The 13,341-nt window shown below is 53.2% G+C and overlaps 1 protein-coding gene across 3 annotated transcripts; it reads right to left on the bottom strand.

Annotated features, from left to right (window-relative positions):
• Foxn1 (forkhead box N1) lies at window positions 1–13,115 on the bottom strand. 3 transcript variants are annotated; one of them, XM_032914103.1, is made up of 8 exons: window positions 12,993–13,115; window positions 12,128–12,589; window positions 10,083–10,196; window positions 8,244–8,374; window positions 7,309–7,405; window positions 2,945–3,152; window positions 2,313–2,804; window positions 1–601 (listed from the first exon to the last, which is right to left on the bottom strand). In XM_032914103.1, the coding sequence occupies exons 1-8, from the start codon at window positions 13,113–13,115 to the stop codon at window positions 282–284; spliced, it is 1,947 nt and encodes a 648-aa protein (XP_032769994.1). In that variant the 3' UTR covers window positions 1–281. The 3 variants fall into 3 exon arrangements, with proteins under 3 accessions (XP_032769994.1, XP_032769996.1, XP_032769997.1); XM_032914105.1 differs by having other exon boundaries at window positions 10,083–10,193; XM_032914106.1 differs by having other exon boundaries at window positions 12,128–12,586.
• Window positions 13,116–13,341: the final 226 nt, after the last annotated feature.

Below are 13,341 nucleotides of genomic sequence, written 5' to 3'. Positions count from 1 at the left end.
GAGCAGGTGTGTTGAGCTTGAGTGACACTCGAGAGCTGAAGTTCGAGTGACCTGGCACTAGGGGGCGCGCTGTCACTTCTTTTCCGACACTTTCCTTGCTGGAGCCCGCGTGTGGAGCGGGTCACCCGGTAGCATCCTAGGTGGATCCCCTAGCTTCTGGCTAACAAATAAGTTGGCTGAGTGACATAGGAGACAAGTAGTGTTTTCCTTCTTTGACCTTTAAGGTGAGCCCTATATGGGCAGCCAGCTAGGCAACAGCTGGAGCTGATGTTGGGCACAGCTCAAGCCAGAGCCATTGGCTTCGAGCCGGGACTGAGGTACACGGCAGGGCTGGCAGCTGCTGAGGAGGGCGTGGGTTCCAGTTCCACAAAGGCCGAGTAGAGGGTGCTGAGGTGCATGTCTCCCAGAGCACCGGAGCCACCGCTGCCTGGAGGTGCCAGTTCACCTGCCTCATTGCCTGTTTCTGCCAGACAAGGCCCTGGAGGGAAGCAATGGGCCGCTGGTGGAGGGGGCAACATGGAGGATGACGTCGGGGACGAGGTCACCAGTACGAGGGGGTCCAGGGCCAAGCTGTCATCCTTCAGCTGCTCCCACAGATTTCCTAGTTGGGAAGAGGAAAGAAGCCTCATCATTGGCAGGCCACAGAATGCTAAACCCAGTCTGACTCCCACCCAAGCTCCTCAGGAGTCTCAGAGAACAGGATTCTGGTGATGCAGACTGGAAGCCTACCCTGGCACCTACTCTGGAACCTCAGTAATCACTGATTTTTTTTTTTTCTGGCCTCAGAGTCCAGCTCCGAGGTAGCATAGTGTAAAAGTCATAGATGCAGGTGACCCCTATGAAATTATCGTTAGAGTCTCCAAAGGGGTCGCGACCCACAGGTTGAGAATCACCGCCATAGTTGCATGTAACCTCTGTGCCTTTCTGAGGAGAAAGGAGTACCAAAGAAGATTAAGGAATTGCCACTCTGAAGGGTTGATGCAAAAACCTACTTGCATCAGGAACCTTAAAGGTCCCCTGAAACTTTTCACTCAGGCTTCTGCCTCAGTTCCCAAAGAAGGTTGATTTCTTACCTACGGTCTTCCCACAGTGCACCACTGAAACTGATGAGGTACACAGGCCTGGCTCCATAGGCCTCCCCTCTCACAGGACCCAAGGCACAGGGATAGAACCAGAAAGGACACTAGACTCTGAGGAACAAACCCTGCTATCGCTGAGTCCCTCTGGGTCATGTGACCTGCCGCGTGGCAGGCAGGGACTGGAGTATCAGCCTGGAACATCATCACCGCAGGGTAGAGAGAGAGACCTGACAGCGCTGGCTGCTCTTGGCCACCTGGGTTCAACTCCTTCTCTCTGGCCCAGTAACCTTGAGTGGATCTCTGTGTGTAGTATCGCTCTCTAGGTCCAGATGGGGAGAACACATGTAAAGTTGTTTGCAAGATGCCTGATACTCAGTAGGAGTTTGAGTAGGTATTAATTAAGGATTTTGTTTGGTTTTGTGATACTGGGGTGTTGAGCCAAACTAAGGCCTGGTACATGCTAGGCAAACGCTTTACCCCCTACCCACATCTCCAGCCTTCTAATAGAACTTATAGCATCCCACACCCATAAGCTTCCTCTGCCTGTTCTCTGCATCCACAGCAGGTCTGGAGTGAAGATCTATGTGAAGTTATTTTCTAATAGTCTAAGGTATAGATCAGCAATGGCCTCCTCCAAACCTCTTCTATAGTCAGTGGCAGAGCCTACTGGCACGCCACAGTCCAAACTGGAAGGGGTGGGACTTAGAGGGGAAGAGGGTGGGGCTTGTCTGCCTGTGGATGGAGTGAGCAAGATGGAGGGGAGTGGATAGAATCACCTTTCTGGGCTTCTAGCCTCAAATCTCTCTAGGATATGCTTAGCTCTGAGGTCTTCCATCCCATAGAAGATCTGTCTCCTGCAGTGAAAGCTGCGTTCTGATAAAATGCAAATGATTTTGGAATGTTCAGCCTCCCAGTCCCTCACCATCAACCACATCATGGATAACTTGTAGCTTTCCCCAGTTTTGTCAGAGATGAGCGGTTTGATGATGAAGCCATCCAGGACATGTTCAGAGTACCAGGAGGAGAAAGACGAGGGAAAGTGTCATTTACCTCATGGTCTGGACATCAGGGAGTAAATGCATATTCAACACTTACTCCTAGTCATCTGCCTCAGGTGACCAGAAACTCGGGAGCCAGCAGGTGGCAGCCTGGAGACACGAAGAGGCTAGGCTACACCGCCAAGAGCACTTCTCTAGTCCTGACCCACCCTTCCTTTCCCTGCTCCCAGCTCACCCTGGAAGTCGAAGTCAGTGAGAGAGGGGTTGATGGCATCCAGGTCAGTACCAAGGTCTCCGTCTGGTAGCAGAGTATCGTGCATGGTCCTGGCTGAGGAAGGCTCAGCCAGCAGCTTGGCACCGTGGCTGGGTGGTGTGTGGGCAGGTAGAGGTGAGTCCTGGGGGGTGCCTGGCTGGGCCTGCAGATCAAGATGCCCATCTGACTGTGAAAACAATGGCTGCTGGTGTCCAGAAGGGGCCAAGCTGGGAGAAAGGTGTGGGTAGGTCTGCCCGTAGCAGGAGGGTGCATGGCCACCCAGTAGGTCCTGCAGGGGGTTCTTGCCAGGCATGGGACCTGGAGCTGGATGCATTGGGTGTAGAGGCTGGGTAAGACCAGCTGAAGGTGCCAGGGGCCGGATGGGACCTGGGCCTGCCAGCCCAGGTGGTGGACATCCCAGCAGAGGAGAACCCAGTTTCTCCCTTTTGTCTCCAATGAGGCTGTCCAGCTCTTCTGCAAAGGCCCAAAAGAAAACTTCATGAGGCCTCCCTCCTCTGCAGCCTCCCAGCCTGGGACCCTCCCGCAGGCTCCACTCCTCTCCATTCTGGACCACAGGTCCCTCGGCCATTCTCACGCAGGCCTGCCAGCCTCACCTGGTTTGGCCATGCTTTTGCGCACAGCAATGGGGTCTTTCCTCTTCCACTTCTGCAGCTCTTCCTGCATCTTGTCGATTTTGGAAGGATTGAGGGCCCACAGACAGCCCTTTCGGGAGGAACTTCCGGATTTATTCTCTACCTTCTCAAAGCACTTGTTGAGAGACAGGTTATGGCGAACAGAATTCTTCCAGCCGTCAGGCGCAGTCTGCCAGAGCAGGGCAAGAATCCAGGTTGGGTTCAGGCAGCAAGAAATGGTTCTAGGCCTGGGGGCGGGGGGCTCTAGAACATTCCTTCACCAACCCTGGACATAGAATTTCTACACACTCTGCTTTGATGTCCTCAGCTCCCAAAACATGCTTAGAACCCTTTAGCTGTGGGGAAGGAGTGGGCAGAATCCTTGATGGTAAGTTAGGTTTTTAGCTAGAATCCCAAAGCTGCTGTCACCCTATCTAGCTCTTAGTCTAGACCCTTCAGAGGACTGTGATCCTTTGCATATTTATTATGTGCTTTATGTGTACATGTGGGTGCCTCTGTGTATGTCTGCACCGCATGCCTACAGGAGTCTGTCAGAGAGGACATTGAATCTCCTGGAGTTATAGATCGTTTGTGAGTCACCGTGTGGGGCTGGGAACAGAATTCAAGTCCTCTGCAAGAGCAGCCAAGTGCTCTTAACCACAGCCCCAATGCTGTGTGTGTGTGTGTGTGTGTGTGTGTGTGTGTGTGTGTGTGTGTGTGTGTGTGTTTTCCGAGACAGGGTTTCTCTGTGTAGTCCTGGCTGTCCTGGAACTATCTTTGTGTACCAGACTGACCTCATATTCAGAGATCCCCCTGCCTCTGCCTCCCGAGTACAGGGATTAAAGGTGTGCACCACCCCCCAGCTCTCTCCAATACTTGTTAACCACCACTCCTTTCGGAGATGGGACCTCACTTGTCGTCCAGGCTGACCTCAAGCTCACAGTAAGATGCTCAGAGGCTCTCGAGTGCTGAGATTGAAGGCAGGAATCATGATGTCCAACTTGTGATCCCACTTTAAGGGGCAGCTATTGGTAAACGCTATTGAGGCTTCTGGTCTAAGTCCCCATTGAAGCAGGATGTGTTGACTGGGCCTCCTGGCCTGTGCATTCCCTTGTGGAAAGGGGAAGATCACTATTTTAAAGTCTTGGGGCCAGCTTTAAAGGGAGGACAGCATAATGCCCCACTCTGGGTCCACTTCATCCTTCTAGAGCAAGCTAGACAGAAAAGGGTTGGTGAGTAGGTGGGAGTCAGCACACACCTGATGCCTCTGTTTGATGGCAAATGTGGTGTTGGTAGGGACAGGGGTAGTCGCATGTGGCTGAAGAGACCCGAAATCCATAGACGTCTCTTGGTGTGAGTGGCATCTCCTACCACAGGTCTCTGAACTCCTGAGTGCAGATGGCTATGTGTGAGAAAGTGTCTCAGAGTACGTGTGTATCTATGATTGAGTGTGTGGGTGTGAGTTCGCATGAGTGTGCCCTGGAGGTGTGCCCTGGTGGGGAGGCCAGCCCTCAGGCAGGGGGTGCTCGTGCCAACAGAATAAACACCCATTAGGAGGCCTGGTCATGCCACCACTGCAGTAATTGTGCCCAAGGAGGGTTGTAAAAACCATTAAGCTGACTCAGTTGGGTGAGAGGCGGTGGCAGGGATGGTGGTGGAGGGGCACGGGCCTCTTGTCCTCCACGTCTGGCTTGGTTGCAGGCTCTGTGACAACCTTGAGCCTGACATGGGGTGACTGTGGGTAGAGCTATCTCTCTAGCTGATGGGACTTCCTGGGGCCCTTACTCCCAGCTCCTCTCGCTTTCAGCCCCTCTTTCTGGCTAATGAGAGATGGCCACGCCCTCCTCCCTAGCTCACTTGCCCCAGGGTGCAGCCAAGCTGAATCACGCCTAGCAGAACCGGACCCTGGGTCCTGATGCCAGTCTCACTAGAGTTGCTGGCAACAGCAGCCAGAGCCTTTCTTGGGGACAGCTAACCTGTCATGGGGCTGGTCCTGATGACCCCCAAGGTTCATCAGGGGTTACCAGCGAGGATTTTGAGCTACTGGACCTTCCTGAGCTCCCACAGCTGTCTCTACTAAGAGTCAAAGCTCCATCACCCCAAGAGCAGACTTAATGGGCACTGGGAACTTTTATGGTACCATAAATATGTGACTTCGGGATGCCAGGGCAGCCCCCACCGCAGCCACTTCCTGTTTGGAAGAGGAATGGTCAGCACTAACAATTATGCACAGTGGCCGGACACTTCCTCAGTCCCTGACTCATGGGACTATGGGACGCCCACAGCAGCTGCCTTGGGTATGAGTATTGTCCACTTCAGAGTCCACTCTGTCCTTGCCCTGAAAAATGACCTCCGGATGAGGACTGAGAGGTTTAGAGTCTTTGAACTCACTCTTTAGGGAGGTTTGGAGAGAGTCTGTTGGCTTGGAAGGAATCTATGTACCAACTGGTCCAAACTGACATGTTACAGAGGGGAAACTGAGGCCCAGAGAAGAAAACAGCTGGCCTTGGATCACACAAGGAAACAAAGTCCAAACCAGGCATGGACTCCAGTCCTGTTCCTCAGCTAAGGGCCCTGCCCAGGTCATCCCATGGGGCCTGCCATGCCCATGGGGCCGGTCAGATCTTCACACAGTCTCTCTGAAATCAAATGTAAACTCCAGCATGAAGGGGTGATGCAACTGGTTAAGAAAAACAACCAAACCAAAAAAAGCTGTCAGACCTCTTCACTCTTCAGCCCCATAAAACAGGGATTACACGGCTCCCAGGAAAAATAATTAAGCCAGGAAGATGAGATGCAGGGAGGGGCTGGAGGTAAGGCCAGGAGTGGGCAGGGAAGAAGGCCCAGAGGAGAGGGAGGGGCCTCACCTCCCTTTCTCTGTTCAGTTCTTGGAGGACTTTGCAGCCGCCTTAGGAAGAGGGGAGTGTCTATCTCTGCCTGGAGATTCTGGGGTTCAGGAGCAGCCCATACAGACTATGGTGTTTCTCCCTCCTATAACTTCAAGTCAGGGGACTTTTCCATTCCAGCCAAAACCATGCTGAAAGATGTGTTTGCTCACTCCCTGTCTGCTGGGAACACAGCAGGTGCAAAGCTGTCTGCACAGCAGGCAGCAACCGTCCCCAGGCAGTACTATGGTGCAGACAGTGGGGACAGGAACCCCACTGCATACAGAGCTGGCTCTGAATCACCTGGGCCTCAGCTCCTGTCCTGCCTGGTTAGCAGATGAGACAGTATCTACCATGGTGTAAGTCCTGGGGACTGTATTCCCCAACAGAAGCTCTTGTCTCTCCCGCACCTACCTCAGGAGAAAAGTGTTGTGCAAGAGGGTCTTGGGGAACATGTGTCAAGGATAAAGGGGCTGTGTGCAAACCAAACGTGTTTTCCTGACCCAGCAATTGATCCATCTGCTGTGTGATCTTGGAAGGATAAGTCACCCTCGGATAAATTGGCTCACTGGGATAGAAGGGTACCTGTCATGTCCCTAGGAAGTCTGACCTTGGCAGGCTCACCCAAGGTACCCAGAGACAGACATGACTCCTCAGGGTTAGATCAAGGGTCAGGGATGATCTAGTCTTACCCTCCACTCCTGTGTAGAAATCTTGTAGGAACATTTGAAAATCTACTGGGTGGGACCTCTACTTCACGCCACTATTGGTGGTACATACTGAGGAGTCTCATGCCTCAGTTTCCCCAGGGTCACTCTCAGTCCTCTTGTCTCAGGGTTACTGGGAAGAAATTGCTGGGAGTTGCCTGAAGTCTCTTCCATGGAAATAGGAACTAATTAATACTGCACATGGGTTTGGGGGAGAACCCTCTGGATCCTTGGGACACCCCAAGACTGTGAGCCCCACTTTTGGGTACAAGTGAAGCTCGGCATGCCACCTATAGAGGAGGCAGATGTTAATCTCACTCTGGAAGGTGATAGTCACCTTAGTGACCAGCTCCTGCTTGGAATTCCTCCAGCCCCACAGCACCCTGACTGAGGCCGCAGATGCTTCCATTGCTTGCTTCCTCTCTCAATTGGGGAATAGGTAGCTGATTCCCGAAGCCTGTCAGGACTGACCCCAACCCTTTCTCCAGCTCCTCCCAGTCGCTGTGTAACCTGGGGCAAACAGCTTGAGCTCTCTGTTCACAGTCCTCCCCACAACTCCATTTGTTACTGAGGGTGGAGCCAGGGGCCTGGTAGATGTGAGGTGATTCTCTCTCTTTGAGCCATGTGCAGTCTTGAAAATACAGCCCCTCTTGGGATCTTTGCACTTCACCATGGACACAGGGGAAGCATCTTAGGGCCAAGCCCCTACTCCTTTCATGCTGGGCTGGTGTCAGGGGGTGGGTTCTAGACTCACCTTGAAATAAGGGAAGTGCTCCGTCATGAAATTGTAGATTTCACTGACTGGAAGGCTTCCGGTCTTGCTGTTCTTAAGGGCCATGAAGATGAGGATGCTACAAAAGAGAGATCCTGAGAGCCTGGCCCTCTGACCAGGTCTCCATCTTTAGCTTTCCTTCACTGACAGGTTCTGTGAGGCTGAGAATGAACTCTATGAGCATTTTGTGGACTCTGGAAAACCAGATTGCTGTCTGACTTAGCCCCTAGATGTGTGAGCTTGTCTGAACCTCTCTGAGCCTGTTTCCTTGGTTTTGAAATGACAACAACACAGTAGCCAGCATCCTCAGAGCTGTGAGGATGAATGCTTCATGTACATCATTGCCCGGAAATGACCCTGCCCACCCATACCTCAGTTCCTCAGGCTTCTGTTAGGACAGCAGGAAGGGAACAAGGCTTCCTGCTGTGCACTAAGCACTGTTCTGCCCACATTCTCTAACATAAAACTCCAAATAGCCCGCCTTGCCTTCCCATTCGCCTTCCAGACAACCAAACAGTTTCTCAGTTAGGAAGTAGCAGAGGTGTTTGTCGAGGTTTTTTTTTTGTAATGTTGGAAGAGGGGGAAGTCAATGAACAGTTCTCTTAATCTCCCACCTAAACTCTAGTATCAGGTACTGGGCCCCAGGATGGGACCTCACAGGCCCACCCACCCAAGTCAGCAGCATCTACTGAGTCCAACCAGAGTTAAGACTCCTCGGGATGAGACAAAGGTCAAAGGTTATGTAGCAACTACCTACCCACCTGCAAGCATCATTTCCCCCGCAGGCATACTCGGAAGTTACTGGGTATGATTCCCACCCCCTGTGATAACCGCTACATCTTGAGGGTCAGGATACCTCAGTTTCCCCAAGGGCCCTTCTTGCTTTAGTTCTGTCCCAGTTGTGCTAGGACATATACCTGTAGGAGTAGATGGGCTTTGGGAAGAGTGGCTGGTGACCGTCTGCGTTGGCCTGGGGTGCAATCCTCTGATAGGGGTAGTGAGCGGAGCCCAGGTAGGGCACAGGGTAGCTGCCTCCACCCGGGGAGTACTGTAAAGGCCAAAAGGGACAGAGTGATCACCATGATATCTCCCCATTCACACATGCCCAGAGAGGAAGCTGAGGTCAGACTCTCCTTTCATTGGTCATGTGGACCCTATGCCGTTCTCAATGGCAGTGGGTCAGACATTTTGGGCTTGGGTAGAGATCCACACTCCAGAACTCAGACTTGTCTCAAAAGGTCTCAAAGTTGTCTTCCTCCAGCTCTTACCTCTCAGGCTTTGAGGTACCCTGGTTGCCATGGTGATAGGATGGGACTCACAGTGCCATACTTTCCAGGCAGGCACTCCAGGCCTCCTCTCCTGGGCCTCTCTTGGAGCACTGGGCCGGAAGTGGGATGTCCAGCCTGGGTGTGTTCTAGGCATGGCTACCTTTACGAGTTTCAGTGGCTCTTTGAAAGAGCAGGTCATGATGGTGGGCAGGTGGGGGTAGGAGGTAGTTTTACACGGGGAAGGGAGTGGCTGTGGTGCCGGGAATGGTGTTTTATGGGGGCTGGGGGTTGGAGACTCTGACTCCCCCAGCTGCTCCAGGCTGAAGTGTTCTTTCCAGGTCACCGAAAGACACTTAGTGCCTGAGTCACCCTCTCTCTGGGCTCCATAAAGCCCTGGGTGCGGCCATCTTGTTCAAGGACATTGAAGACTGCAGAGGGCTTCAAAGCAGGGCTGGGCATAGCAAGGGCACTTAGGGTCTGATCACGTTCATGCTGTGGTGACTTGTCCCTGATGTGACGAACTGCCTTAGGGACACCCTCTACCCTGAGTCAGACCAGAAACCTCAGAAAAGCTTAGGCCTTTGCAACTAGGAGAATGTCCCCTCATGTCATATGTTTCTTTGTCCCTCTCTGTCACTTGCACCTACAACAAGCAACCTGACCCCCCCAACAACACACACACACACACACACACACACACACACACACACACACACACACACACACACCAGCCTGCCTCCTGGCTTGGCCAGGATCAGGGCCGATGCCAGAGCGGGAGTAGAACCTGCTCCACAGGCAGGGCCTGTCTGAGTGCCAGGCTGCAGGTGGATGGAGCTGGGCGCTGGGCAGCCACTTGCTCTGTCTTGCCCGGTGACTCCAAGGGAGCTGCCTGGCTGCTCTGGGGTTCTTTTCTGTCTCTTTTCAAAAAATCCTCCATCCCTTGCCAATGTGGGGCAATTATTTACCGTGCCATCCATTCTGGAGAGGTTAAACTGGGCATGGGGTGGGGAAGGGCAAGGATGATAAAGACTACAGGGAGGACCCCAGCCTCACACTTGTGCCTGCCACTCTCGGCCTAAGAAGTGTGAGGACAAGGTCACACAGCAAGGTGTGCCCTAGATGGGAGCCTTTGTTCCCTTCCCTGCTCAGCCAGTGTGTCATACCACACACCCCTCCCCTCTTCGCTCCCATCTGTCTAGGATGCTTCTCCTCCCCTCCCTCTTTGGTTCACGCCACGACTCTGCCTCCGTCTTGGCTGTTTGAGACTCCCTGATCTCCACCAGGGGTTCAGAAAAATCTGAGAACCCCTAGAAAAGGGAAATGGTTTCTCTTTCCACTAGACACTAGCCCAACCTTAGGTTAGGACTCTGGTATCTTCACCTGCCTGTCCGTATATATGCACATATGTATGTACAAACCCTGCACACAGGAACACCCACATAGCCTCCTGAGAGCTCCAGGAAGTAGAGCCACTTGCCTCAGACTTACCTGATGAAAGGCGGGCTGAGAAGAACAGTACACATGCTGCAAGGGAGGCTGGTAGCAGTACATCCCAGGACCGTTGTCCAGAGCTTGGGGCTTGACCTTGACCTCTGACCCCTGCTGGAAAAGAAAGATTTTTTCCCCCTTCCTTCTTTCATTTGTCTTGAACCTCACATTAAAATAATCCTTACTCTGACCCTCTTGGGGATGGATAGAGGTTTTCCTGAGGGAAATCAGCAAGTCAATGGAGGGGCTATGAAGGAACGTATGGTATTTCCCACATCCCACCTCACTGCAGGTGACAGGCCAGGCCAGACCAGCAGAGAAATGGGGGAGACTTGTCAGTGGTCATGTAGACTTGAATGGGACCAGAGATCTCTGAGAGGCCCATGTGAAATCCTCAGGGCCTAACCCAGAGCTGAGCCCTGAGTAGAGCTGGCAAGGGTGTGCAGCTAGGACCTACCTGGCAGATAGACAAGCCAGGATGAGACTGCTGTAACTAGGATTCCCACGGGCCTTCGGGAAGCCAGCATTTGGGCCCAGAGGGGTGAAAGCTGGCTGTGACCACTTTCTGGGTGTGCCCCAGGGCATCCGATTCAGAGATTGGCATAATCGCAGGATCTTGGGCCTGGAAGGGCCACAGGCATGGAGTCCAACCCCTTCATTTCACAGATGATAGAGCTGATCCCAAGGAGGGGAAACTATGTGGCATCGGACACCCATAGAGTGGACCAGGCAGTTGGGTACAACTTGTCTCTATGAGGCCAGGTGGATTTCTGGTTACAGGTTGCGGATGTCCTGGTAAGTCATGAGGCCTCAGCCAGAGAGTGCCAGGTCCCGATTCTCAAGATGGAGATAGTGGGAACTCTGGAATGTTGATGGAAGCCTGGAAGGAAATCTCCTGGCTGAATGACAAGGATCTACACCAAGTGAACAATGGGGGACAGCTGCTGGCTTGCTGGGTGCCAAGCTGTGGCTCCTGCCACATTCTAAAGCTTGAGTCAAAGCATCACAGTTCCAGAAACAGCAGAAGATCCTGTCTTGGCCACACCTGATGGGCGTTTGTCTCCTTCCCCCCTCCCTTCCTGATAGGAGTGGCTAAGGACGGGAATGGGCCTATTTGGAAGCAGGAGGTAAAGAAGGCTGGTGGGCCCTGGAAGAGGCAGAGTTCAGGCTGAGTGATTACATTGGGGTGCCTTGGGATCAGAGTTAGGGAGCAGGGGGCAAGCCTTAGTCCTGAGACAGGAACTTTTAACATGGCTTTTCCCACAAGAGGAGGCTCAGAGAGATTAGGCGACTTGCCCGAGGCCACCAGGCTTGCAGATCTGGCTGCGGAAGTGCTAGTCAACCTTCTGAGGTGTTCCCAAGGCACTTAATCCGCAGAAGCCTGCTCTGGCCATAGAGTAGGCCCAGGAGCCCACCTGTAATTCCAGCAGCAGTGACAGTGAAGCAGAAGAATCTCTAGTTCATGGACGGCCTTAGGCCACATAGCTATTTCCTGTCTCACGCACGAAAATAAGAAATAAAAGCAGGGCCTGGAGGGGCCTGGAGCTACCAGTGAAGTCCCCCAGTCCATATTTGGTGGGATTTTTGTTCTGATACTCTGTCCAGAGCCTTCTCTCTCTGGAATGTGTTTTTTCCTCCTCACATTTGCATAGGGGTGTGTTGGTCTGGCTTGGCATTCTTGACACTTAAATAAACAGAGAAGTCACCCTCTGGAATCTTGACTCAGCAGCCTCTGGGAAGCTGCCAGATCCCTTCCCTGATGTGTTTCCTCCACCTGCCCCCTCCATGCCTGCCAGACTAGCATACCCCTCCCCAGAGGACCAGCATGGAGCCAGGAGCTCTGTGCTTGCTGCCTTCTATGGAGCTCTGATTTTGAGACAGGGTCTCCATACATAGGCAGAGGCTGGCCTCTGTCTCAAGCAGTCCTCTTGCCTCGGCCTCCTGAGTACTAGATTGCAGGCATGTGCCACCACACCTGACTTTGAGGATTCTTTCTAGGCAGCCAGGAGAGAGGAGGTGGAAGGACCTTGGCCTCTGGTACTCACCAGAACTTGGTTGTGTTCCTGGCTGGGGTAAGGGAGTCCATTGCACCAAGCCTCTGCTGGGAAGCTAGGCAGAAAGGCCTCAGCATCCCCCACATCCACAGGGATCTCCTCAAAGGCTTCCAGTGCCCCCTGAGTCTTAAAGGAGTGTCCATCAAGCGCCATGGCCGTCTGGGCCTCAGAGAAGATGTCTTCATGGAAGTGCCTCTTGTAAGGGTGGAAAGGCATGTGGTTGCCCTTGAGGAAGCGCCCTGGGCTGCCTGCTGGGCCCTCCTCAAAGCCAAAGCCAGGATACTTGTCTGAGGGAGAGAGGCGGAAGGAGCCTGGGCCAGGTCCAGCTGTGCAGTGGCTCTGGATCTGCTCTGGGCCTGGAGATGCGACGCTTGGGCTGTGGGGGGGCAGCGAGGGGGCCCTCTCTGGAGGGCCATCAGGCACAAATGATGAGCAGCTGAAGTTGGCATGCTTCTGGGCAGACAGAATAGAGAGAGTCTGTAAATGGAGGTTAGACCAGGGCCCCTGCCAGGACCCTATGCTGTACTGAGAGAATAGAGAATGACTGAACCCACAGGAATCCCGAAGTGATGGGGAGGACAAGCTGCTCTTGGGATGCAAATCTGATACAAGCATACTTCTCCTTAACCTGGGTCCCCAAGGCTGACGGGGTTCCATATCTTGCCTCAGGAAACACCAAACCAAGGAATGAACAGAGATGTGTGTCTGAGCCCTTCTGGGTCTAGAATCATCTTATTTGTCAGTGTAAGGGACAAAATAGATCCCAGAGGTCCTTGTGTGGGGCAGTGACTGTCTACTCAATGTTCATAGAGGTACCAGGCTTGTCCTACTCCAGGCCTTGATTCCAGGTACTTACGTTCTGTGGGGCAGGGGAGCCTGGGAGGCCCGGAGCCTGCATGAGGTCCCCTTGGGGTTCGCCCTCCAGTCGGGTGGAGCCTGGAAGTGTGACGTCAGAGTGCGGAGGGAGTAGCGACACCATCACCCAGTCCTGGCCTCGAAGAAAGCCAGCTACGATGAGAATGAGGACCAACGTCTAGGTGTGGCCAACCCCAGGCCCACCACCTCCATTCCTACCTTTTCCCTAGACTGGGACCCTGTCTGTCGCTAGCCATCTGATTAGAGAGATAGGGAGAGAAGAGATGACAGATAGATAGATGAACAGACAGACAGACAGACGATAGATAGCCACGGTGGAAATTGTTACA

The sequence above is a fragment of the Rattus rattus genome, chromosome 9 (genome assembly GCF_011064425.1).
Source record: "Rattus rattus isolate New Zealand chromosome 9, Rrattus_CSIRO_v1, whole genome shotgun sequence".
Taxonomy (NCBI): Eukaryota; Metazoa; Chordata; class Mammalia; order Rodentia; family Muridae; genus Rattus; species Rattus rattus.
Note: the sequence above shows the minus strand (reverse complement) of the source record. Positions and strands in the feature narration are given on the sequence as shown.

What these genes read in the sequence shown, in the direction of transcription:
- Foxn1 (XM_032914103.1), bottom strand. Translation starts at nt 13,115, where the DNA reads ATGGTGTCGCTACTCCCTCCGCACTCTGACGTCACACTTCCAGGCTCC. An exon ending in AGCACTTCCCTTATTTCAAG is followed by an intron (nt 3,153 to 7,308) that starts GTGAGTCTAGAA and finishes CTGCTCTGGCAG; the next exon opens with ACTGCGCCTGACGGCTGGAA. An exon ending in CAAAAGCATGGCCAAACCAG is followed by an intron (nt 2,805 to 2,944) that starts GTGAGGCTGGCA and finishes GGGCCTTTGCAG; the next exon opens with AAGAGCTGGACAGCCTCATT.